General features: G+C 43.0%; 1 protein-coding gene and 1 long non-coding RNA gene across 2 annotated transcripts in view; one reads left to right on the top strand and one right to left on the bottom strand.

The window, feature by feature from the left end:
- BRINP1 (BMP/retinoic acid inducible neural specific 1) overlaps positions 1-25,831 on the top strand; it is a 158,863-nt gene that overhangs the window by 97,552 nt on the left and 35,480 nt on the right. The window contains exons 3-5 of the mRNA XM_072960010.1: positions 1,347-1,537; positions 8,854-9,023; positions 12,342-12,447. Of these exons, the coding sequence (XP_072816111.1) occupies positions 1,347-1,537; positions 8,854-9,023; positions 12,342-12,447 (467 nt within the window). The remainder of the gene's footprint in view (positions 1-1,346; positions 1,538-8,853; positions 9,024-12,341; positions 12,448-25,831) is intronic.
- On the bottom strand, positions 271-25,288 carry LOC140696148 (uncharacterized). Its single transcript, XR_012072233.1, has 3 exons — positions 24,977-25,288; positions 14,054-14,170; positions 271-337 (listed from the first exon to the last, which is right to left on the bottom strand). It is a non-coding gene; the product is annotated as an uncharacterized lncRNA (long non-coding RNA).

Below are 25,831 nucleotides of genomic sequence, written 5' to 3'. Positions count from 1 at the left end.
GACACAGACCATGAAGCTTGAAAATGTACTCCAATTTGAAAGCCTTTTTTCTCAGGCACAGTTTTTTCTGCACCAGGGGTCAGACTCCACCACCGACTTACTGGGACGTATTCCAGCATGATTCCCACCCTGTCCTGCTGCCTCTTGCTCTGTGCCCCTTCCTTCATCCGTCTCTCCCATCTTGTGGCAGGAGGGAGAGACCTCTTCATTAAACTCTCATTCCCATCATTTATCTGGGCTGACCTTAAGTCCTCTCGGCTGGCTGTTTTTCTCAAGGGACTTGGAGCTTGTAACTCAGGCAGGTCGGAGAGCTGCTTGTTCCAGGGGGGCAGTCCATCTTTGGTAGGAAAAGAAGTCATTACTAAAGCAAAAACCACCTGAACAAAAGCCCTTTAAATGTCTACTTACATTTGGTTTGCATGCCCCTCATTCATCGCCCATGAACCTTTAATGATTTACATGTCTATGAATGTGTGAGGAAATAAAAGTTATAAAACTTTCACATTGGATTAGTGCCTGGCATTGCTCAATGGTATTTTCACACCCCATGTTTCATGTCATCTTTGCATCAGCAATGGGAATCAATAATATTAATTGGATTCTAGAAATAAGGAAATGTAGCTCCAGAGAAGTGACATCCTTTGCCCAAGATCACACCACACAGTTTACAAGAGGCAGAGTAAAACCATGAGTTTGGAATTCCAAGTTCAGTGTTCTTCAGTGTTGATTTTCTCTGCCATTAATGAAGGGAAGAGTGGAAATTTCCTCACATGGTCTTCAGAACACAGCTTGATTTCTTCCAAACAGTACTTGCTCAATGAATGCATGTGGACAGTTTGAATTAAACTGAGCTCTGGGCTAATTATTGGATTGTGAAATTGTCTTAGAGCAGGGTTCAAGTTGCTTTGTGCCTTACTTCTTATGCATTGCTACACAGCCTTCCTTATTTTTATTCTTTTGTGTATTTATTCATCCAGCTAGCATTCTTATGAATTCTACCATGAAACACATACCATGTCCCTAAGAAAATCCCATCTCTATGGTATCACTCACGGTCTAGTGCAGGAGATGAATAAGCAACTAGACGACAGTGAACTTTGCATCCCTGATGCTCTGTGAGCATCTTGAGAACATGATCGTGTCTCTGGTTCACTGCAGCAGCCAGTGACGAGAGCAGTACTCAATAAACATTTGTTGGGCCGATCGAAGTATCAGTTAACGCATATTGAAAACAGTTGTGGGCACTCTCTCACCTAAGGAGAGATGCCTGGATGGGATGGTTGGGTGGAGTTTGGCTTGTGGGTAGAGGTGGTAAGCTGAGGGTCTCACTCATCTCTCCTGCCCAGGGAGTTTGCCCGTTGGAAGGTGAGGAACACAGCCATCGAGAGGAGAGACCTGGTCCGTCATCCAGTGCCCCTCATGCCAGAGTTTCAAAGGAGCATCCGCCTGCTTGGCAGGAGACCCACCACTCAGCAGTTCATCGACACCATCATCAAAAAGTACGGCACCCACCTGCTCATCTCTGCTACCTTGGGAGGTAGGTCGACAGCCACTGGACCACAGCCTTGTCATGACTTTGAGCCTGGGATGGAGGGGAGTGCAGGATGCCCGAGGGTCAAAGCCATCTTAACACCTTTGCCATCGTCCATCACTCAACAGCATATATTGCCAGATAAGCCACATTGCTTGGTTGATTCCATCTCCTGGGACAGTCTAACCTGAGAATTCACTCAGTTTTGTGGAAACACAGCTTCACCCTGGAATTAGCTCAATTTGTTGGAAATGTTTAATCTTATTATTGTATTAGTTCCTTTGGAATGTAGTCTAGTCTGGGGAAATAATTAAACTTCAGATATTATTTAGAGAAGTGGCTTTATTTAAGTCTGCTTTAGGAATTGATAACTTGAGGTTATTTTATAAACGGCGTATCCTTTGTATCTTCTGTGGGTTTGGAGTAGGTTAATAGGAAAGCAGACTAATTGCTCCACTTTTCTCGGCTTTCCCCTCCCCTCCCCATCATGTCCAATTGATCTTTAAGGGAGTGAGGATAAGAGCGGAGGATAAAAGGGAGGAAAGAAAAGCAAAGAAGATGGGAAATGGTAGAGACTGGTGCATTTAGGTGCTTTTCGGTGTTGCCCACAGGCACCTTTTTTATATTATGAGCTACACTCCTTTGGACATCAGTTTTCTGCCACAATGACTGGGTCCATTGAATTTTGAGAAAGGCCCTTTGGTAGTGGAGCACTCGTGCCACATGCTCAGAGAGTTGCAGAGCTGCAGAGCTGCATTTAGATACAGCCTCAGCCAGCTAAACAAGATCGGTGCTTTGATGAGGGCAGGGCGGGGTAGACTGAGGCAGAATGACAAGAATTGCTCTCCTTCAGAGGAAGGCTGAGCACTGTAGGCTGGAGTGGTCATTGCAAACTTTGTGCAGGAAGTGGCAGTTCGGTTCAACAGGAGTTGGCTGGGTAGAAAGAAGATGGTGACGCTTTCCAGGCTGAGCACACAGTACATAATTCAAGAGAAGATGAGATTAAAATTTTGATGATGTGGAGAGATTTGTTGGACAAATTCACTCATTCCTATCCACTACTTAGCTACTCATATTAGCCACTCCTTATTGAGTATTTGCCCATGGTAGGCTCTGCACATTGTCTTTAGTCCTCCGAAATGGTAAGTTAAGTTATATTAACCCCGTTGTATGGATAAGGAAGCAGAGTCTTATAAGAGATATAGCTAGTAAGGGACAAAACTAAGTTTTTAACTTAGAATTTTCTGTCCACAAATCCCACATTACTTTTTTGACTCCACACCTGTCATCTCTTTAACCAACTCATTCACCTGCCAACCCACCCAATCCAACAACATGTATTCATTGCCTGTTGCTAGTCAGGCATTAAGTGAGACTTTGTTAAATCGTGTAGTATAAATTCTGTTCTATTATAAAGCAGAAATGAAATCACTTTGTCAGAGTGTGGCATTAACTTGTACCCTCCTCTTTAAACTTCCCCTACCTCCCCTTTCCCTTGGAAAAAAAAAACAATTATTGGGGCCGATGGAGATCTTCCATTAGAAACTGTGTTGTCTGAGTCCCTGCAAGTCCCAAGTAACAAAGACTTTTTCTTTTGCGGTGAAGTATATTTTTAATTTCTCCAAGGCGAGGTGGTGAATTATTCACAGAGTCTTGTTCCTCTCCTGTTTTTACAACACAACATTTTAAAATATGCAAAGCTTTGGGCGGAGTTCCAGTATTGGACAGCAAGCCCTAAGTGCTCCCTCCATCCTCAGCGTGGAGGAGTGGGGGCAGGGGAGGGGGAAGGATGTACTGTTGACGGAACACAGTGTACCAGCAGCTCTGCTGAGGTCCTTGTCACAGCATCCCTACATTCACTCATTCCTGGAAAAATGTTTAAGAGCCTCCTTACGCAATGGGAGAAGAGGGAGGGGGTAGGCTGCGGGGCATGAAAGGATGGCCAGGCTCTGGAGTTAGATTGCCTGGGTTTCAGTCCTGCCTCCTGCCTCTCACCAGTTTTGTGTCGCCTTGAAGGTCTACTCAATACTGTCAGCCTTGGCTTCCTCTTTTATGAATAGAAATAATAATAGTACTTCATGCTTACTGTAAAGATTAGACAAAACAATGCAGCTTTCGAAAGGGCTTGGTGCGGTGTTCGGCACCTAACATACTGTTACTAGTATTATTGCTGCTATTATTGTTGTTATTATTTAGTGAGGATAAAAAAATGGGGGACTCAGGATTAAAGCCCTTTTCTACCGCTCACTCGATGAATGGAGGACCTGGAGAAACTCACTTTCCTTTCTGGCTGTCAGTTTCTCCATCTACATACAAGGAGGTACAGAGGATTGGATTCACTCTAATTTTTCCCAAGAAGAACACCGTATTCATTTAGAAGAAACGCTTTGATAAGCTGTTTGAGGTGTCGCGTGAGTTCCTAAGGGCACAGTCAGACGACAAGAGATGATCCTTAATCTGTGACGTATTGGGAGTTCCTTTGACTCCCGAGGGAGAGGGAAGAAGTGAGAAGGAGGAAGTGGAGCCGGTGGGAGGGCTGACATCTGAGACATTTCCACTGGAATCCTCACATTTTGGGTGAAATCTATTAAACTGATGAAGTACTTGGTATGAGTGATTTCACGTGGATGGTGGTGAAGGGAAAAAATACGGATCTGGGATGACACACATAAATACAGGGAGAGTAATTTCCCTTAGTCCCTCTGAAGGTCATATGTTGGACCAAAGGAGACACCTTGGAGGCGGGGCATCTGTTTGATCTCTGTGATGAAGCTTGGACGCACACATGAGGGTGCCTGCCTACCTGCGTAGACAGATGTGCACAGACGCGTGCCTGTGCTTGGATGAAAGTTAATGTATGTGCAGACACATGCAAATGCGATGCACACATGCATACGCCTTGGACTCACTCATGCATATGGATGCAATGTATGCATGTGTGTGTATAGGAGCTTGCACACGTATGTGAATGTATGTCTGTTGCACAAGTGTCTTTTTATGTGCAAGAGCTCATGGTTTTGTACTTGCGGATGTGTTTGTGTGTGTGCTCATGATTCCCCACCCTGTGCTTTGGGAGATCTCCTTTTGGCTGAGAGGAAGGCTGAGAATAAAGTCACAGGGGCTCAGAAGGAAAGGAGAGATGCCCCAGGGGCCTGACATCCAGACATCCCCATGCCCCACCTGGGAACAGTGCCCCCTGTTGACTCAAAAGGAAAAATGATTGGCTCCCACCTCCTCCCCCATCCCGTGTGTCCGAGTCCCACTATGTTCCCCTCCAGAAGCAGAGCTGCAGAGAATAAGGCAAACAGCCCCCAGAGGACTGAGAGATTGAGCAAAGGCCTGTGTGGGGTGAAGAGGCAATTTACGGGAATGCCCAAATGGGAAGGCAACTCCAAACAGAACATTCTCTTAATAAACAAGAAATTAAGTCTTAATAATGTAGCAAGAAGCCCATTAACCCCTCTTGATCTAAGGTTTCCTTCCGCCGGTTCTCAGCCCAGAGGGACCTGGGCTTTTTCACCTTCTTTTGCACGGGCCCCTTGGAGAGCCCGAGCTGACACTTGTACTATTTATCTCCTCTGCCTCCTGGCTCTAACTTCTAACACAGATTCACTTATTTAATCACTTGCCTCTCCACCTAGCTCTCTGTTCATCTGTCTATTTAATCATCTCTCTCCCCATCCATCCATCTGTCCATCAAATGATCGCTGGATATTCACTCTTCATTGGACCTCGGAGAAGCATCGGGAACATCATACAGAAGAATCAGACAGAGTCCTTGCTCCCCCAGGCCACCACTCACCTCCCCTGGAACTCAGTCTTATTGTATAGAAAGTCATTTTTAATCCAAATCTATTCCAGTCACTGTGGACTCCAAAGGGTGGACGATCACATTCTCTAGTATAACCCATGAAGGCGCCATGGGAAGCCTGAGTTTCCTATTCTGCACCCAAGTCTAGGCTTGTGGAACCCAGAGACCAATTCTGATGGTGCTGAACCTCTTACTAGAAGATTCCAGTCTAGTTGTTGTGGCAGAGAGGTCACGCAGTAAACACTGTAGAGCAGGATCACTTCCATATTTTATCTGTTCACCCACAAACATCCTGATCATTTGTTGTTGTTGTTTTTGGCAGGGGAGGCAATTAGGTTTATTTAGTTAATTATTATCATTGCTTTTTTAAATGAGGGTTCTGGGGGTTGAACCCAGGACCTCGTGCATGCTAAGCACATGCTTTACCTCTTGAGCTACACCCTCCCCTCTTTGATCATTGGTTAAGTACATAATACATGCCCATGCTGTGCTAGGCAGTGACAGGGAAATGACGAAAGACTTGTACATACTCACTGACTGCACAGAGTTCCTCCTGAAGACCAGCTATTAAACAAGCCACCACTAGGAAATGTGACAGGTAGCGTAGCAGAGAAATAAGAGAGGCCGTGACAGTGTGTGGATAGAGTTCTTAGTTTAAGTAAGCAGTGGGGGATTCAGGGAAGGCTTCCCAGGGGAGGCGTTGTCTTAGGTGGCACCTGAGGGATGCGTAGAGGTCAGCCAGGAGGAAAACAGAAAAGCAGAGTCCCAACAATGAGGGAAAACAGGGCACACGTGTGCAGGATAGACCATCCCTAGAGATGGGCAATGGATGCAGCTGGAGAGACAGGATCATCAGTGTCTTGTGTCCCAGACTATCAACAGGGAGGCAGGTGCCCTTCATCCAGACTACATCCACTCTATGTATTGCTCTGCCTTCACTGTTCATCTGGTACATAGACTGAAATGATCCCCTTATGTCTCTGTCTCCCTAGACCAGCCTTGGCTGATAGAAATATAACATGAGTCACAAGTGTGAGTCACTTGTCACTTACGCCATTTTAAATGTTCTCCAACCACATTTTAAAAGTGAAAAGAAAAAGAGGGGAAATCCATTTAACAATATGTTTTACTTAAGATAATATATCCCAGAAACTATCCACACATAGTGAATAAACTATTAATGAGATACTTTACTTAAAAAAATACTTTCCAGATCTTGGAAATCTACTGGGTAATTCACACATCTAGTGCGTCTCCATTTGGACTGGACACATTTCAAGAGCTCAGTAGCCACACTTGGCCAGTGGTTCCTGTATTGGACAGCATCCATGTCATTAGCCAGGGACTCCAGAATGGGGACAAGGTCTTACTCATTTGTCCCCCATGCCTGCCAAAGTGCTCAGAACGCACAGAGCGCCCAGCACGTGCCTGCTGAGCTAAACCGAATGGGCGCACTAGAGAGGGGTAGACAGAGGTGACCATATCTCTCTCAGGGTTGGGGAGTGGCTGGGAAAACCCACCAGGAAGGGGACGGCTGCGCAGGTTCTGAAGGGTGCACAGGGGATGCAGGGGTCAAGGACGGAGGAGGGGTAGTGAGAGGAGGTGACATTTGAATTGGACTCAGAAATCTGGATAGGATTTCAACAGTGAGACATTTTGGGGAGGGACAGAATGGCATTCCAACAGGGGAAAAAAAGAAAGTCGAGAAAAGCCTGGGAAGAAAATTGGCAAGACTAAATGATGGAGGCAGAAGGAAGGGTGTGGCTGGGACACAATGAGGGAGCCGGTGCTGGAAAGACAGGCTGGGGGCTGCCTGTGAGGAACCCTGAATGACAATGAACTGGTGTGCTCGGGCCATCCTGGAGGGGTTCAAGGCAGAGGAGTTTGCCTGTGGGTCAGGACAGGGCCTGCTTCCAAGGATTACCACTAATCTTTCAAAAGTAAATTATTTTTTGTTTTTCTCCCTTCAACTCAAAAAATCATCAGCATTCTAAAGAAATTCCAATTGTCTTAGGTATCAGCTTTTGTCCTTAGAAAGTATCGCCAGTGTTTGTTCTCTGACTGTCCTAGTGCACTGGGTTGATTCGATGTAAGGATAAATCTCATACGACTGGTATCTTTGCGGTAATTGGACAGTGGGAGCGAGCACTTCCGCTGTGCCTACCGTGCGCTGGGCAGGGCTCGGGTCCTCTATGTGATTAACTGACCTAATCCTGTCACACCCTCGGTAGGTACAGTTAGTGTCCCCACTTTTACCCATGAAGAAACTGAAGTGTAGAAAGGATAAGTCACTTGCTCCTACTGTGCGCTCAAGGCCAGGGGGTGTAGTTCTAGAAACTTCTTTTTACTACCACTTCCAGCCATCTTTGATTGCCACCACGAACAGACACTGGCGTCAGGGCTTCACATGGATTCATTAGTGTATTCTTCTTAATGGCTCTGCGCAGTAGGTGCTTGTCTTCTGACTTTGCTCATGAATACACTGAGGAATAGAGAGGTTAAGAAATGTCCCCGAGTTCACAGTCGAGAGGGGAAACCAGAGGCACAAGGATCAGACCATTGAGGTGGTGTAGTGGGTGCTTCCTGCCTGAAGTTCTGGTGGAGCATCTTGTTATCCAAAATAAAAGGCACCGTAAGTCAGTATTCTTAGTAATCTACACATGTGTTTCTAAGGAAAACGTCATGGAATAAATTATGTAACACTTTATATTTCTCTCTCTCACTCGGTGCCTAACTGTTGTCATCTTCCCTCTCTCCTCAGATATAACAAGAAATATTTACTGAGTGAATGAAAAAAATTGACATATTAACTATTTACTCTCTACTATATGCAAAATACTGGGCTTTGTACAGGGATAAAGCAGTGGCTAATATAGAGTGTCTGACTTCACAGAGCTGACAGTTTAGTTTTTCCTCTATGTAGACACACTCATTATTCTTATCTGTCTATCTGTATCTGTGTCTAAACTATATCTTATCTATCCATCCATCCATTCATCCATCCATCCATCCTTCCATCCATTTGTCTAGGAAGGGGTAGCAGAAGGAGAAAGAGAAAAAGGAAAGGAGGAAAGACGGAGGGGAGAGAAGAGGAGAGAAATGAGAAGGAAAAGGAGAAACAGGATGATGAGAAGGAAGCAAAAGAGGAGGAGGAAGGAATGGGAAGGGACCCTCTATGGCAAATCCATCATTTGACAGAAGAGATCGAGCCGCAAAGAGAGGAAGTGAGTTGTGTTGTGAGCTGATGCTGGTGAGAGCTGTGAAGTGGACTGGTAGGCGTTGGACTTGATGACTGAGTTTTTTCAGGATTCTCGTCCTCATGGAGCTTGGTGCTTACAGCCACGTCTGGACTGGCTCTCTTTCACTGCGCTCTTGATTTTCAAAGGCAGAAGGAAAATCTGGGTGAAATTAGTGGGAGCTTTGAAGCTCTTTTCAGCATCCAAGCCCTGGAGTCTCTTCTCCCATCCCAAAGCTCGATAGGCGGCCTGAGCTCCTTTCCTTTTCCGTGCAGGGGAGGAGGCCTTGACCATGTACATGGACAAAAGCCGCCTGGACAGGAAGTCAGGGAATGCCACTCAAAGTGTTGAAGCTCTGCACCAGCTGGCTTCGTCCTACTTTGTCGACCGTGATGGCACCATGAGGAGGCTCCACGAGATCCAGATATCAACTGGAGCAATCAAGGTACGGCTTGAGGGTGGCTTTAGGGGACAGGTTCTTAAGACAGCAGCATGCAGCAGGGGTAGTCTGGGAGTCGGTGGGCAGAGGGAACCCCTGGCTGCATGCCCATGGAGCTGACAGTGCCCCCTGCCAAGCGCTCTGAACGAGGTGGTCAAGTGCCAGGCGGCATCCTGAGCATCGTCACTAGGGGACCACGTGTACTGAATGAGTAAATCACTGGGCGTCCTGGCCCTGTGATCATGGCATAATTACCAACAGTATATTATCAACTCCTTCACGCCTAGAGCTCTGTGTGGGTGATTTCCAGGCTCTCTCGCTAGGTGAAGAAACTGAGGCCACAATGGGTAAATCTTTTTCACAAGGTCACAGAGCTCGCAAGAGTCAGATTGTGTGACTAACCTAAGATTACTAACCTAGTAATTACTAACCTCGGTTAGTAACCCGTTAACCCTTGTGTCTTTTATCCCCCTCCTCCATTTTACAGATGGAAAAACTGAGGTCCAGGGGTTAAAGACTTTTGCTCAGGGTTACACACCTAGACAGTATGTTAACAGGGACCAGAACTCTACTCTCTAGACCAGGGGTCAGTGGATATTTTTTGTAAAGGGCCAATAATATGTATTTTAGGCTTTGCAGTTTATATGATCTCTGCTGCTGCAACTCAGCTGGGCTGCTGGAGCACAAAATCAGCCATAGACAATATGGGAGAAAATGGACATGGCTGTGTTTCAATAAAACTTTATTTATAAATCAGGCAGTCTGTCACGTGTGGATGCATGCTCCTCTTCACCAATAGACGCTTCCAAGACAGTGGGAATGCTCTGCTAGCCAAGACAGTGGCTACCAGTCACATGGGGCGACGGAGCACTTCACATGTGGCTACTGAGAAACTACATGTACAAGGGTACTTTTTTTTCCATTTTAATTTATTTAAATTTAAATGGCCACATTGGAAAGAGCGGCTGTAGACTTTCAGTTCAGTGCCTTAGGGCATAGGTCCTTACACAAACCAAAAAACTCCACTTTAAATGCAGTAAATTCAGGGATTACCTTTATAAAGAGAATGAAGAAGGACATTTTTGATATAAAGGATTAGTTCTTCAGAAGGTTTCAATGAAGATTTTTTTTTGCATCTCCTATTTTCTTAAACCAGATTATACCTGCATTTTACTCCTCAATCTTCAGTCTAATTTCTTCTGAAAAGGATGCAGACCTAGCCTGAGATGAAGACTTGAAAAGCTCTCTCTAGGGCAAAAGCGTGTGTGTGTGTGTCTGTGTGTGTGTGTCTGTGTCTGTGTGTGTGTGAAGGGGTGGCGGTTGCAGGGCAGCGTTAGCGAAGATTCAGGCAGATGAGTCAAAAATTGACCAGGAGAGGAGAAAAATGTGGGAGGTAAGAAGGAGAGAAATAAATCAGCTCGACAAACAAAGAGGCAGCTTATCTGAGAAGAATCACCCATATTGGGGGGATTATGTTGTTCGGGAACTCAGCACAGAGAGACAGATCTTTACGAAGCTATCGGAGTCCGAGTGAAGCAAAGGCCTGGTTTTCATTAGCACGAAATGGTTCTCTCCCCACTGGATGGGATGCGGAATGGCGATATTGAAGCTCTGTCAGAAGATAATCCTCTTTTGTGCGTCCTGGAAGTACAGTCTGCCTCCTTACAAGGAATTTCCCAGAGAAACCGCACAGAGGCCGCTCAAGAAACCATTCTTGCAGTGGTACTGTCCTCAACACTCAATCTGGGACTTGGATTTTTCTAGCCATTTCTTTTTTATTGACATATAGTTGATTTATAATGTTGTGTTAGTTTCTGGAGTACAGCATAGTGATTCAGTTATACATTTTTATATATATTCTTTTTTATATTCTTTTTCATTATAGGCTATTACAGGGTATTGAATATAGTTCCCCCGTGCTCTACAGGAGGTCCTTGTCATTTATCTGTTTTATATACAGTAGTGTGTATCTGCTAATCCCCAACTCCTAATTTATCCCTCCCAGTTCCCCCTTTGATAACTGTTTCTTTTCCATGGCTTTGAGTCTGTTTCTAGCCATTTCTTCACCCTACCTCGAAACCCTGTTGGCTAGAATTACTCCCCCTGCCAGCTTTAAGATGAGCAGCTGGCCCAGGGGGAAGGTTTTGCCCATGGTTTTCCTTTCCTGAGTGTCTTTAGCAAAATGAATCAGTAGTTTTGACTCTAATTGAACAACAACTATGTTATTATTCTATACAAAAAAGAATCAACTATTTTTTATAAAGCACAGCCTAATAGCCTTCTATTTACATACTGTTTCCCAAGTGCTCAACTCTTCAAAAATGCGATCCCTTTACAATGAGGGTGGGTAACAGTATTACATTTTACAGATGGGGAAGTTGAGGCTTCGAAAGGGAAGTTACTGACCTAAGGATTCGCAGCTGGAAAAAGGCAGAGCTGGTGTTTGGGGATGAGTGTGGCTCTGTCCCAAGGCATCACTCCCTTAAGCAATCAGCGCTGTGTCTTTAGAGCTGGATGCAAACCACAGAACAGTCCTATAAGCGATTGTGTTAAATCATGGAACGTGAAGACTACAGAGATGAAGAATCCTCTTTACATACTAAAGCATTCAGATTTCCATGTTCCTCTCTTGTCCACCACCTCAATTACTGTAAGACCATGTTTTAGAAACACACCATCATACCATTGAGGTGTTTCTGTCTGCAGTGGAGCGGACTGTGCTCTTTGCTAATTTTTTTGGCCTTTTTTTTTTTTTTTTTGGAAAATGGGAATCATTTTAGGGCTCTTGTCTAACAATTGTGCATATGCACTCACTGATAATGCATATTACAGTTTATGGAGACTTTTGGTAATAAGATGCCCGCCATTGAACACATGCCACGTGTCAGGCACTGAAACCTTTCAGGTTTAGTCTCACAACCTTCCTGGAAAGGATTTACTAGCTTCAGGTTGCAGAAGCGTAGAGAAGCGACTGCCTTAGGTCACACAGCAAATGAATGGCCCAGCCAGGATTTAACACTGATTCTCCCTAATTCCAAAGCCCAGGCTTTGGAAACACACTCTAGTGCTTCTGCTTAATATGCCTTCAAGCACAGGTGGAACCCGGGTGCCCTGGCTCCGGTCTGTGTACTAGATTGCCCTGCTCTCCGGTTGTCCGCTTGGTGACAGGCACGGTCCTTGGCATAGGCCGGGGGCTCAAGGAGCAGCCGTTGGCTCAGGCCAGGAGAGCTTCTCTGCTGCCTTTGTTCTGCTGGGGCTGACTCTCCAGGATCTGTCCCAGACAAGGGCACCTGTCTCACATCTGTCGCCTTGTCACCGCTCCAGGTCACAGAGACACGCACTGGGCCTCTGGGCTGCAACAGCTATGACAATCTGGACTCTGTGAGTTCCGTTCTTCTGCAAAGCACGGAGAGCAAACTGCACCTTCGAGGTAGGATGTCAGCGGAAACGGTGGGACCAGAGGCGGGGGTGGGGCAGCCTGGGGGAGGAGGGACGGTGGGCATCAGGAGGCATGATGTGGAGGGAGAATGAGGAAGATGAAAGGCAGAGAAAGCAGCGAAAACTGCAAATATGGAAATTAAGACAGTTATGGCATGATGTCTTTTTTAAAGTTTTAACATGTCCGGGACATTAAATTCATGGTTATTAATTAGTTTTCAGATATGAAGTATGGAAATGTGAGCTTTATCTGATTATTTTGATGAAAGTGTCTAAACAGTGTTATTTATAGATGCTCTAGATCTAACATATATTAAAGTTTCATATCGTAGTGTCTGAACTTCCCACATTATTGTGTTTGATTCTCAATGTATTTTGGCAGATGTTATTTGAATTCCAAGAAGTATAAGAAATTTTATAGAATTTTTGGTTCTGTGTAATCTTTCTCCTTATTTGTTAATCGTCTGTGGTCATCAATGTATTCACACACACACATATGTGCTTTTAGCAGAATTTACAAATAAGAACATTCTAATGCTGGCTTGAATATATACAAAGACAAATCATCTTAGGCATTGCTAGTGAAACCGTAATAATTATAAGGATTGATTTGTTGATATATATAAATATTTGTATTTGTTTAATATCTATTATATGTCAGGTCCATGTTATTTGCTCCATATATAGTCAAGACCTTAAAGAAAATATACTCTTTAAAAATAGTAATTTTATCCTGATTAATTCATCATGAAGAGGAGAGGAGATTGTAGGGGGGAAAAAATGGCAAGACTTTAACTATTGATAGCGCTGTTTTAAAAAGCATAATTCATAATAGCAAAAAAACACAAAACAATGTAAATATTTCAATTTCTCCACATGAGGAGACTAAATGAATTATGTAGCACCCATGCAACATAATATTAGGTTGTTTATAAAGAATTTCCAAGATATGTGAAAATTATTTGATATAATGTTAATTTTAAAATCGATGGTTTCTGATTGAACGTGTGGCATGATCTTAATGTAACAGGATAAGAAAAAATAACATTGCGAGGAAATATATGGAGATGTTAAAAAAGGTTACCTCTGCATGATTAGATTATAGATGATTTATTTTAGGCTTCCAGTTTCTTTTCAAACTTTTCTACCACGATCGTGCATTAACTTTAGAGTCAGGGAGAAAAAAGACACGCTTTAACTTTGCGCAAACTGAAAATGTGACCTTCTGGAGAGGGATATGCTAAAGGGGATTCTGAATGTCAGTGGGAGGAAAGTCACTCTGAGATTGGCAGGTCGAGCTAAGCAAAGCCTAACATGACTTTTATATTCTGGTTCCTTGGCAGCTCTTTGATTCATGCTCCTGATATAGAAGATGGTTGGGAAGTGGTGCAGGGCGGGCTTGGTAGTGTCACTTGGGAGCAGTGAATGAAAACCCATCAGGGGAATCCAGGCCAAGAAATTGGTTAAGTGTTAAAACAAAAGCCAACAAAATGAAACCTCAAATACATGAAGAATAGCCCTACCCCGTTTAGTGGAGAAAAGAGTAGACATGGGTTTGGTAATGCCTGAAAAGACAGGAGTAAGAAAGACAGACCTACCTGGGGGGGCGCCAGGATTTTCAGCATTAGTTCCTGTGATGCCCACAGTGACCTTGTGGACTGAGAGCAGCGTGGGAGTCCAGGACGAATAGCTCCGCTCGGCATCTGGTCAGCCTGCTGTGCGAGTAGGAGGTGGAGAGACTTGTGAGTTGTAATTGGAGCAAATTTAGACGGATTAACAGGATGTCACTAGGAAGTTATTAAGATCTTAGGGACATTTAGAAGCTGATTTACTGGGAAGCTAATGAAACTTAATATTCCAGGGCTCCCTCGCCTTCCAAGTCCCCAACTTTTCTCATTCTAAATATTCACGTTCTCATCTAATTTGGGATTCCTTTTCTCAATAAGCACCTATCGTATAAGCCTAAATCTTCAATCCTCCAAAATCCAGGTCTGCCATTAAGTATATTATTAGAAGTATGCTAGTCACACAAAAAAAGGAAATGCCAGCTTTGTTCTAGTCTAGATTGATCAGAGCACACCTGGAGGACTGGGTCCAAGTCCAAGACACACATTTCAGGAGGGTCGTAAAGAAACTGAAGGAGAATGTCTTATAAGATGAATAGCTGAAGAAGGTTGACTTGGAGCAAAAGGACTTGTGTGCAGATACCCAAAGGGCTGTCTTACAGGAAAGGTAGTCAGATTCAATAATATGGATAAAATGGGCCAAACCTGATCTACTTGCGAGATACTACAAAGATCCCAGCTTTTAACTGGAATAAAACTCAGTATAATTTCAAACTCAGTATAAAATAGATCTTCTAATGCCCAACCCTGGAATGGCCTGCTGATGTATATGGTGACTCTTTGTTATGAGTTATAAGTTGGTGACATTTGCTAGGGATGTGACAGAAATTATTTAACCACCATTCTGTTGGGTTGGTGACTGAAGTAGGTGATCTTTAAATCCTTCTCAACACTGACTCTCGAGTTTTGTGACGATGCTGAATCACCGAATGTTTTGAGATTGACTATGTGCCAGATCCACTGCTAGATGCTGGACGTATGAGCACAAATCAGGTCAATTCAATTCAGCAAATGTTTTTCAAGAACTCATGTTGCATCAAGCGAGGCACCAGAACACAGTGGTGAACAAGACAGACATACTTTTTGCCCCACTCTATCCGAGACCATGGGCTTAAACAAATAATAATGTGTAATGGGTTTGAAGGGAGAAAAGCTATGAGGGTTCTTTGATACCCCATAGTATCAGGAAAGTTTTCTTGTTAAAAAGATGCACAGGATTAGCCCTGAAGAGGGAAGAGAGGGCAGGGGCATAGATATGGAGAAGAGTCCTTATGAAGGGGCGTTCAAGGAAATGAAGCGACCTTAAGAGATTAAAGCAGAGACATCACTGGTCAGAAAGGCAAAATAATCTTTCCAATCCCAGAAGGCAGCACACTAATGAGTTGAACATGAATTTGAGAGGAATGGGAACCATGGAAGAATTTTTAAAAACAAAGTAGCAGGAAGAGATTGATGCTTTGGAAGATTGCTCTGGTGACTGTGTGGTCAATTAATTAGATAGGAGTAGATCTGAGGTTGGTGATCTGTTAATTAAGGGTGACCGCAGTAATTCAAGATGAGATGTCATAGATTTAGACAGTGGAGGTAGCAGGTGGGATGGAGAGAAACAGACCAATCGTGGAGTGACTTAGGAGGCATCATGACTGAGATTTAGTGAAAATATCATAAAAGATTTAGATATTTGGATGCATGGAATGTAAGGATAAGATAGAGAGGACGGACAGAAAAGACATGTGATTCAAGGTGGTACGTAATATAGTAAAAGAAAGGCTTATTATTACAGTGATTCAGAGAAGGAGGTAATTTATTCTGTTTGTTTAGGTAGAAGAATCACAGACAAGAGGAAAAATATTCTCCTGGTGGAAGGTAAAACAAAAAAGCTTCTAAAATAATAAGAATAATATCTCATGACTTTTGGATAGACTGATATTTATTCAGTAACACACATAAAGCACAAAGTATAAGGAAAAGGCCAAATTGGCCCATATTAAAATTAAGAATTTTGGTTCATCAGAAGATGCTATTCATAGAATAAAAATTCAAGCTACAGAATAGAAGGCAATATTTGTGATATATGTACCTGACAAAGAACTCTCATGTAAAATGTAAATAACCTCTAAAACCAATAAGGAAAAGGCAGACAATCCAGTGAGAAAAGAAAATGGGTGAAAGACATGAACGGGCACTTCACAAGCAAGAATATCAAAATGGCAAATCAACATTTGAAAAGGTGATTAACTTTCCTAGAACTCAGAAAATGTAAATTAAAACAACTTAATGTCATAACCCAGCAATCAGTTTGACTCAAATGAAAAAAACACCGACAAAATCAAGGAGTGACAACGTGGAACAGTGGGAACTCACGTGCACTGATTCTGGGAGAATAAATTAATACAGTCACTTTGGAAAACTCAATATGGCCCCACCCCACAACCCAGCAATTACAACTCCTAGGAATATGCCCACCAGAAATGCTACCTATGTTCACTAGAAACACAAATGTTCATAGAATTTTTTTTAAATAGACCCCCAAATGGAAATAGCCTCAAATGCCCATCAGCAAGAAAATGAATAAATAACTTGTCACACAGTCATACGATGGGCACAGCACAGAAATGAGAAAGGATAAACTACCCTTTTACGCAACAATATGGGAGAATCTCATGAGTGTAACCCTGAATAAAAGAAGCTGGATGCAAAAGAGGACACGCTGTGGGATTTCATTCTTGTATTCCATTCTTACCCAGTTCTTATACAGATCAGAAACAGTAAAGCAAGTATATTGTTTTAGAGCTCCAGAACCTCTGGGGAGGAGGGATGGGGAGGGAAGTGATAGAAGAGAGATGAGGGAGGTTTCTGGAAGTCTTGATGGTGTTCTGTTTCTTGATCAGGGTGGCCACACGTGTGTTTACTTTGCGCAAATTCATACAGCTGTACACACGATTTATATGTATGCGTTTCTGGGTACATAATATGCAGCTATTAAAAATGTATTTAATAATGTGCTCTATCTTGACATCCTCTACAAAGAGAGATCATGAATAAAGCAGAGGCAGAAAAGAGCAGGAGATGGTCCAGCCCAGCTAGAAGGGAAGCTGTGTGGACTGAGGGCAGAGGAACCAGAAATAATAGATCCTGGTTATTAAGCACTTCCTTGTGTGCCAGGGACTGTGTTAATTTATTTTTATTTTGTGTACATTCACATATTTGTTTCTTATTTTAACTTACATTTATTTGTATTATGTAATTGCATTTACTGCACTTTTAATTCTCACGGCATTCCTATGAGGAAGGTATAAATAATATCCCCATTTTGCAGATGAGGAAACCGGGGAGATTCTGCAGAGGTCTCTTTTGATAAATTGAGGATGGTATGAATGGTGCTCTAATGACACTCCCTTCGTGGTGTTTCATAAAATGTTCACAAAACAGGGCAAAGGTGGAGGGAAATAGGAAAAAGAAAGAGGAGGATTGGAGAAAGAGACTAGAAATGAGAAAGAACGGACCGTGGAAATGCACAGAGGCTATTTGTAGTCAAAGCAGCAACAGCCGAACTGGTTGTAATAACGCTAATGGCATAATGATAACTTTTTATAAAAATAAACTTCTTTATACTTCTCTCTCCACAAAGCCCATTGGGTGTTTTACTGACATTGTCATGTAATTTAATCTCGTATCCATCTGGTAAGATGAACATCTGGAGAGCAGACCTCTGCCTCGGTAACTCACTGATGCGGAAAGGGATGTAGAGAAAATGTTTTGCTGAAATCTAGGGATAATCCAGAAATGTATCCATTCATACGTTCACTTATTCATTTGGTAATATTTGTTGACCATCAGCGTCAGGCATTTTAAGAGCTGCATGTAGAGCAGTGGATAAGCTAAGCCTCAATCATTTTGGAGTTTGTATTTAATGTGTGGGCATTGGGGGAGCAGACAATAAACATGTAAACAAAGAAATGTATTTCCTTTAACAATCAGAGAGATAGTGAGGGAATAGGTCATGTAGAAATTTGTAGACCATGGAACAGACTTTAGATTTTACTCTGAATGAAATGAGAAGCCATTGCCAATTCGGGCAGTGGAGTAACTGAACCTGGCTCACATTTTAAATGAATGACTACGACTGCTATGTAGAAAAGACTTAGGGGGCAAGGTCATATACAAGGAACTCAGTTAGAAGGCTATAGCGTTTAGCAAGGTGAGAGAAAATGGTGGCCATGACCATGATAGCAGCAGTGAGTGTTGTGAGACGTGATTGGGTTATGGGTATATTTTTAAGTAGAGCTGACATTATTTGGCAATGGACTGAGAAAATGCTTGTGAGAGAAAGACAGAAGCAGAGGATGACCCCAAAGCTTTGCCTACGGTGATTACGGTGGGAGGGACTCATTTTGATGGGACAGAAGGGATTAGGTTTGAACCTAACTGGGTTTGAACCTAGGTTGGAGAAGTCTATTATATATACAAACGTATATGTTGAGTGGACTTTTGGAAAGTCAAGGGAAACTAGAGAGATGTTATTGAATGATATGAGTTTGGATGAGATTACCTTGGGAGAGAGTGTAGACAGAGAAAAGAAGGAATACAATCCTTAAATCCTATTGCGCCGTGGGGAATTGAATGTCAAAGAGTTGGGATAATGGGAAAATAGTGAGGAACAAGGAAAGAAAGCTAAGGAGTCACTAGGGAGGTGAGAAGAGAGCCAAGAGAGTGTGTGGGATCCTGGAAACCAAGTAAAGAAGGTTTTTCAAAACAGAGGTCTTTGTCAACCGTGTCAAATGCTGCTGACAGAATGAGTCAGATGACCACTGAGACCGGGGTAGTGGATTTCACAACATAGCGGTCGTGTGTGACCCTGACAACGATGCTTCAATGAAGTTATGGGAGTGGATGCCTGAGTAGAGTGAGCCCAAGAGAAAACAAGAAGAGAGGAAGTGAAGGCAGGGGACATAGCAAACTCTACAGAGGAATCTCACAGTAAATGGCACAGTAGCAGAAGGTGACATGGGGTCTGTGAGTTTTTCTTCTTTTTTAATGTAGAAGCAACAAAACTTTAATATGCTGATGGAAGTCATCTTCAGAGAGGGAAACACTGATTCTGTGAGCAAGAGGGATTCTTTTAGAGTCAGAGTTGAGCAGGGAAGCATGAATAGGATCTGGTACAGGACTGAGATGATTTGCCTTAGGGAAGAGCTCCTGCAAGTTCATACCTACTGAAGGGATGGAGAATTTATGAGCCCACAGATGGGCGCAATTCACAGTTGTGGTCATGGGACCATTCTCTTGAACTTCTGATAACTTTTTGTAGATTTGTTATAAGATTCTTCAGATTTTAATCTCTGAAATTAGAATGTTTCTTATAACTGATGGCATGTCATAGTTTAATTGGCAGGGTATTTTTTTCCCTTGATGTACACAAAACAGTGGTATGTTTTACAATAAATGGCATCTTAGATTCAATGATATATGATATTTTTCTCAGTGAAAAAGAAGTGAGGTCACCAGCCCACCCTCAGTTTCCAAAAGAGAAAGATGGCCCAGAGTGCAGTAAAAAGATCTTGAAAAGATGGGAGGCTGGTCAGTGAGGAGATGTGGGATGGAAGACTGACAATTTCAGGCATCATCTACACTCTGCACCTCAGGGAGGACTCCTGAGACTCTGCTGTGTTTTGAGCACCTCCTCCTAGCAGTCACGTTCAAATGGCTCATTTCACTTATTGATCTGAAATCATTTCTCTTCCTCCTTCTCTTTCTTCCTTCTTTCTCTTCCTCCTCCCCCTTTCTATTTTTTCTTTTCCAGTATCTCTTCTTAAAAACCTCAGCTCCTTCCAGACTAGGCTCTAACTCCTATCAATCACACACTCAGAACCTCTATATGACCTAAATGGCCTCCCTTCTCTCTGAGTTCAGTCCATCTTTCAGTGCCCAACACAAACATCCGTTCCTTCATCATAAATCCTTCCTTCTTTACCCCTGTCTTGGTTCACCTTCTCCCATCATCATTTCTCTCCTCCCTGGATCATTGCAATTATCGTCAAACCAGCCTTCTTTTCTTTAAAATTGAAGTGTACTTGATTTACAATGTTGTGTTAGTTTCCGGTGTACAGCACCGTTTTCTCTTGGGCATATAACTGGAGAAAACTCTTAATTTAAATTAAAGATCCATGCACTCCAGTGTTCATAGCAGCACCATTTACAATCGCCAAGACATGGAAACAGCCTAAATCTCCATTGACAGACGATTGGATAAAGGAGTACTCAGCTATTAAAAAAAAATGAAATATTTACAGTAACATGGATGGGCCAAGAGATTATCAAACCTGCCTTCCTGATTCTGATCACGCCTGCCAATCCATCCCCATCGAAGCAACCAGTCTGCTCTTCTTCAAATCAGATCAAATACTGTCACTGCTCTGCTGAAAACCCTTCACAGTCTCTGATTTTGGTACAAGGTGTAGACCTAAGCAAATCCTTGCCTGTCTTCTTGACTTTGCCATCTTCCCCATCCCATGCGTACCTGCATCCCTACTCCAGGCCTATGTTATTTCTTACGTTTTGCTATGTGCATCTTTTGTTGTTTGTTTTTTATTACTTTGCACCTTTCTCCAACTCTTGGACTTCCACCTCTCCCAGAAGAGATTCTCCGACCACTTCTGCCCTAGGATTTTAGGTTATTAGGTACCCTGCCCCCCTCCTTTCCTAGGATTTGTCACACAATAATGTAATCATTCCTATTATTAATCTGACTCCCTAGCTGGAGTATATATTCCTCATTGGCAGGGGCCATCTCTGTCTCTAGCATGATGTACAGAACCTAGTACACAGTGATCAGAAGATATTTGTTAAATGAGTTTATAAGTGAATGGGTAAGTGATGAAATGAATACATCACCCAGCCCCTAGAGCGCTCCAGGTTCTCTGAATTCTTACGATTCTCATTCTACACCACACCGGACTGGTTCAACCTAATGACAATTTCCTGAGGGCTTCCTCTATGCCAGGAGCCTTCTTGCATGGCTAACAGTCTTCAAAGCGTATGTGGCTTCTCTGTTGCATTGGATGTCCCATCTTTCAGGCAAGCGTCATGCCCCTTACTCCTCCAAATGCCACCTCCTCTGAGAAGCCTCTTTCAGGACATTTTACGCCTCTTTTATGGCATTTTTTTTAACTTCATCTTGCAACCTGTCCATTTGCGTCTGGGTTTTCCCTCTTCTATTAAATTTGATTATAAGCTTCTTTAAGGGATTTTGCCATGTCAGCTTTGTGTTTCATTGTCTTCAATGCCTTGCTGTGGATGTTGAGATTCAATATGGACTGAATTTTTGCATAAGATTGATGTCACAGAGACAAGAGAAGGAGGGGGAGAGCAGTTTTACTTGTGCACACCAACTATGATCTAGTACAGTGCGTGATATTGTAGAAAGATACAAAGAAATATGAAAGGTGAGTATAGTCCTCAAGAATCATAACTTACAGCAATGGATCCCAAACAAAATATGTGCTGAGATTAGTGGTCAGGTCCTTTCAGCATCATTGTTCTCTTAGGATGTGTTTTTGATTTGTGTATTTTTTTTCACTCAGATGTTTCTGAGCCCGTCTCCTGCTATTGAGCTGAAGTTAAAATAGCTCCAGGTTTCCAGCTATGATGGTAGGAACAGTGATACAGGTTGTGCTCAGGAGGGATGGATCTGGAGGTGGGGGTGTGCTAAGCACAGAACAGAGACCCACCGTCCTCTATGAATGAAGCCCGTTCTCTCTAAATTCACCTTCCTGCAAACTCATTTACTGGGGACCCACGAGTGTGCTAGGTGACAAGGAAACAGGAAGTGAATGAGGTGACTGCTGCTTGCATTCAAGGAGCTCACAGACCAGGAGGAACAAGACCATAAACACACATGATGTGATATGGTACGTGGTCTATTAGAACTTAAGATACGTGCAAGGCGCGTTTGGTTGCCCACACAGGGGGTGCCTGAGATTGCCGAAGGCTTGCAGGGAAGGCAGTAGAAAACAGGGTGAGGACGTGAAATGACATGAGTTGATCAGCTGTCATGTACTAAAAGCTTCACGTGTTACAGAACTGATTTTATTTTCCAATTCATTGAGGTATAATTTACATACAGAAAAATCCACCCTTTTGAGGAGAGCAGTTCTAGGAATGTGACAAACATATCCAATCACGTAATCAAGAGACCACTACAATCAAGATATAAAACTTTTCTTTTAGCTTTTACACCGGCCCCGCAAAGGAAGCTTTAATGAGGAAAGTGAGCATCAGAGAAGTTGAGCCTTCAATCTTAACTTCCCAAGGCCGTGGCTTTAATAAGAGCTGGAGCTGGAGTCACAATCTGAACAGAGAACTGAGCACCTTTGGGAGACAGAGGTAGTGGCGGTGCAGAATGCAGCAAGCAAAGGGAGACAGGTTAGAAAAGACGCTGCAGACGTCAGCTGATCTAGGGATCAGGGAACACGGTCTTACAGGTGTCATTTCATTTTTATCATGAATTCTATGAAGACGCTTAGATTTAAATTAAATTAACCTCTTCTTAAAGCTTCAAGGGTATCTTCATGTTGAAATTTTATTAAATTTTTAAAGTATGCTGGGAAAAAAGTATGTTGGCTTCCTTATCCTTACTGATTTCATAGTTTAGACCATATTGTCTCTTTTTAATATTTTTTTTTAACTGAGGTATAGTCAGTTTACAATGTTGTGTCAGTTTCTGGTGTACAGCATAATGTGTCAGTGATACATATACATACATATATTCCTTTTCATATTCTTTTTCACTACAGGTTATTACAAGGTACTATGTTCCCTGTGCTGTTGAAATTGTTATTTAGAAGTCTCTCTGCCCCAATCCCTTTTGGCAGTTTAAATCCTTCTCTGATTGTCTTCCTCACTGAAACTTCAGTTCCATGAATGCAAGGATTTTGTTTCTAATTTTTTGCTTTTTCTCTAGGCCTAAAGGAGTGCCTGGCACATAATAGATGCTTAACTGATCTTTGCTTAATAATTGAAATAAGAACAGCACCAAATAGACTCATAGAAAATCAAGGTTGAATGACTCTTAATGATCAACCAGTACAGAGGCTGGCAAACTTTTTCTGCAAAGAGCCCGATGGCAAATATGTTAGGCTTCGCAGGTCACACACAGTCTCAGTTGCCACTGCTCGATTTTAATGTGAAAGCAGCTGTCAACAATACTTAAATCTGTGTGGCTGATTTCCAAAAAAATTAGTTTGTGAAAATAGGCTGTAGGGCAGTTTGCCTTATGGGCCCCAGTTTATCACCTCTTGTAGCTGTCAGTATAGGCTGGGTTATGTTGTACTAACAAACAATCCCTGAATCCCAGTGGTGGGCAAATGTGAATATTCATTTCTTACTGATACTACATCGTGGTCACAAGTCAGCAGTGATTCTGCTTCATGGAATGAAGAAAGACAGCTATCTGGAGAAAAGTGGCGGCCTCTAAATTGAGCGTGGCTGTTCTTATGGAGATGGGGAAAGAGAAACTGGTGGATGCATATGTTCGTTCTCACACCTCCATTTTGGAGGTTGCGTGTATCACTTACATTCACATTTCATTGACCAAAACATGTCACATGAACCCATCTGAGTTCAGAGGGTGGGGCTGTGTAATTGTTTCAAAGGGAGAACCCTCATTCTCTGGAACACTCCTACAGTGTCAGCTTTCAAATTCTGCTTCTGCGCTTCCAATGGTGGGGAGTCTTCTATCTACGAAGGCACCTTGTGTTATCCCTCCAAATTTCTGATCGTTATAAAGGGGTTCCCATTCTATGGTGCTGAACTTTGTTTACCTGTATCTTTCATGCAAGGATTCCAAGTCGGCTCCTTAAGGTCCCGCAGTATAGATGACGATTCTTGGGAAAGTAAAAGGTTACTCCATCCAGCAGGGGGAGCCAGAACCCACCCACCTTCCCCGCCCCCAGGTAGCTGCCTTTCTTCATTTCCCAGAGCGCAAATGACCCGTCGTGGAGACAGGGCTGAACTTCTGAATGAGATCATAGCCTTTTCGCCCTTTCTGCACAGTTTCACCCGGTGAATTATCGTCTTATTTTCATTCCACTCCAATGAGCTGTCAGCGATGGATACTGTAATTCACGGCAATAGAAACACAAACAGATGGGTAATTGACCTGCATGCCTTCATTATACTGGAGTTCAGAATGGCTGCTGGAGCCATGAAGTCCTTTAGCTGCCAGTCTGAAGTCCCTGAGCTTTCACAGGAAGGGGGGTCAGGCTGACTTTTTGCAAAAGGTGCAGTCCTTGTTGTTGCTCTCCCCACCTCATGCTTTTCAGAAATGGACAGAATTTGACAAGCAGAACTTAGCAGGTACAAGACAACAGCTGGGACTCCTAGAGGGCTCAGCGATACCCACGGGGGGCCACATTCTGATGCAGGAACAGGACAGAAAAATATTTATACTCAACCAAAATAGAACCTGTATATTTTTCCCCTCTTCCTCTTAGCACTGTAAGAGATCATGCATTTAATATTTAATGAAATAGGTCAGAAAAGAGCAAATCCATCAAAAATATTACTATGTTAGGTAATTAGGATAGAGAATAAAAATAAAACAAAGCTGAGGGGGAGAAAAACAGGAAGATATAGGGTCCTTGCCTTGAACAAGACTTAGGTTGATCCAAGGTGTGCACACGGACCGATCTGTTCTCAAGGGACGCTCTCTGCATGGAACACCGGGGTTGCCCTCCTTCATCTCCTAAGAACTTACTCATGTTTCAAGACTCTCCCCGCATCCTATACACATCACAAAGTCTCCCATAGTTATTGTCTCCAGGCTTATTTTCTTTTCATCTTCATGAGAGATCACTGATGTATTCAATATTTGAAATATATTTGTTAAACACTTACCATTTACCTGATATGATGCTACTTTTTATGTTTCGATCGTCCATTAAGGCTTTTTTCTCTTGTACTTGGATTCTGTGCTCTGGTTTTGAATCTCCAGGTAGCCCCTCTGTGTCCTTAGAAGGTAGGAAACGTCTCCTCCAGCCATTCCTCAGGTACTGCTAGTTGAAGGAAGGAGAAAGGCTAAGAGTTCCTCTCAGCAAAAGAGCAGGATCAGGGTCAGAGATCAGTGTCGGACTATAATCTCCAGATCTTTGGACCCTCAGTGTTTGTTGATAGTGTCCTCTTTCCAGACATGAAATGCTCCCTAGCTCCCTGAGCACCATCGCCTGAACCAGGTGTCAGCTCTAAATGGTAATGTGGACATTGCCCTGGAAAGTTTTCAGGGATCCGATGCAGGGTTGCCCTAATATTTCTTCTGTTACTTTAGCGCCCTCTGATGGGTGAAACCCAACAGCACAGTGAGCCGCCTTGTCTTTTTCTGAATCTCAGGTTTCCTCCTTGCCTGTCAGAGACCGGTATCCTTGACCTTTGTTGTTGTAAGAGATGCTGCCCCTCTAATGAGCTGACAGATCTCTGCTCCAGGTCATTCTGCCCTTCAGAGCTGTGATCTTCTCTGAAGCATTGGGACTCTTTCTTCCCTTCTCTGGGGAACTTGGAAGTAAACAAACAAATGAAAAAAAGATGAACCTTAATCAGAAAGGAAGGCGATTGCCAAGTTGGTTCTTAGTTGGAAGGAGTGATATTGCCTGAGGCCTTTGCATATGCTGTTCCACTTCCAGACTCCTCTTCCAGTGGATCTCTCATCCCCAACTCTGGTTAATCCACTGGGTCTCAGCCTCAATGCCAATCCTTTAG

Source organism: Vicugna pacos, chromosome 4, assembly GCF_048564905.1.
Source record: "Vicugna pacos chromosome 4, VicPac4, whole genome shotgun sequence".
NCBI classification, from domain to species: Eukaryota; Metazoa; Chordata; class Mammalia; order Artiodactyla; family Camelidae; genus Vicugna; species Vicugna pacos.
The sequence above is the reverse complement of the archived record's forward strand: the minus strand, read 5'-3'. Positions and strand labels throughout refer to the sequence as shown.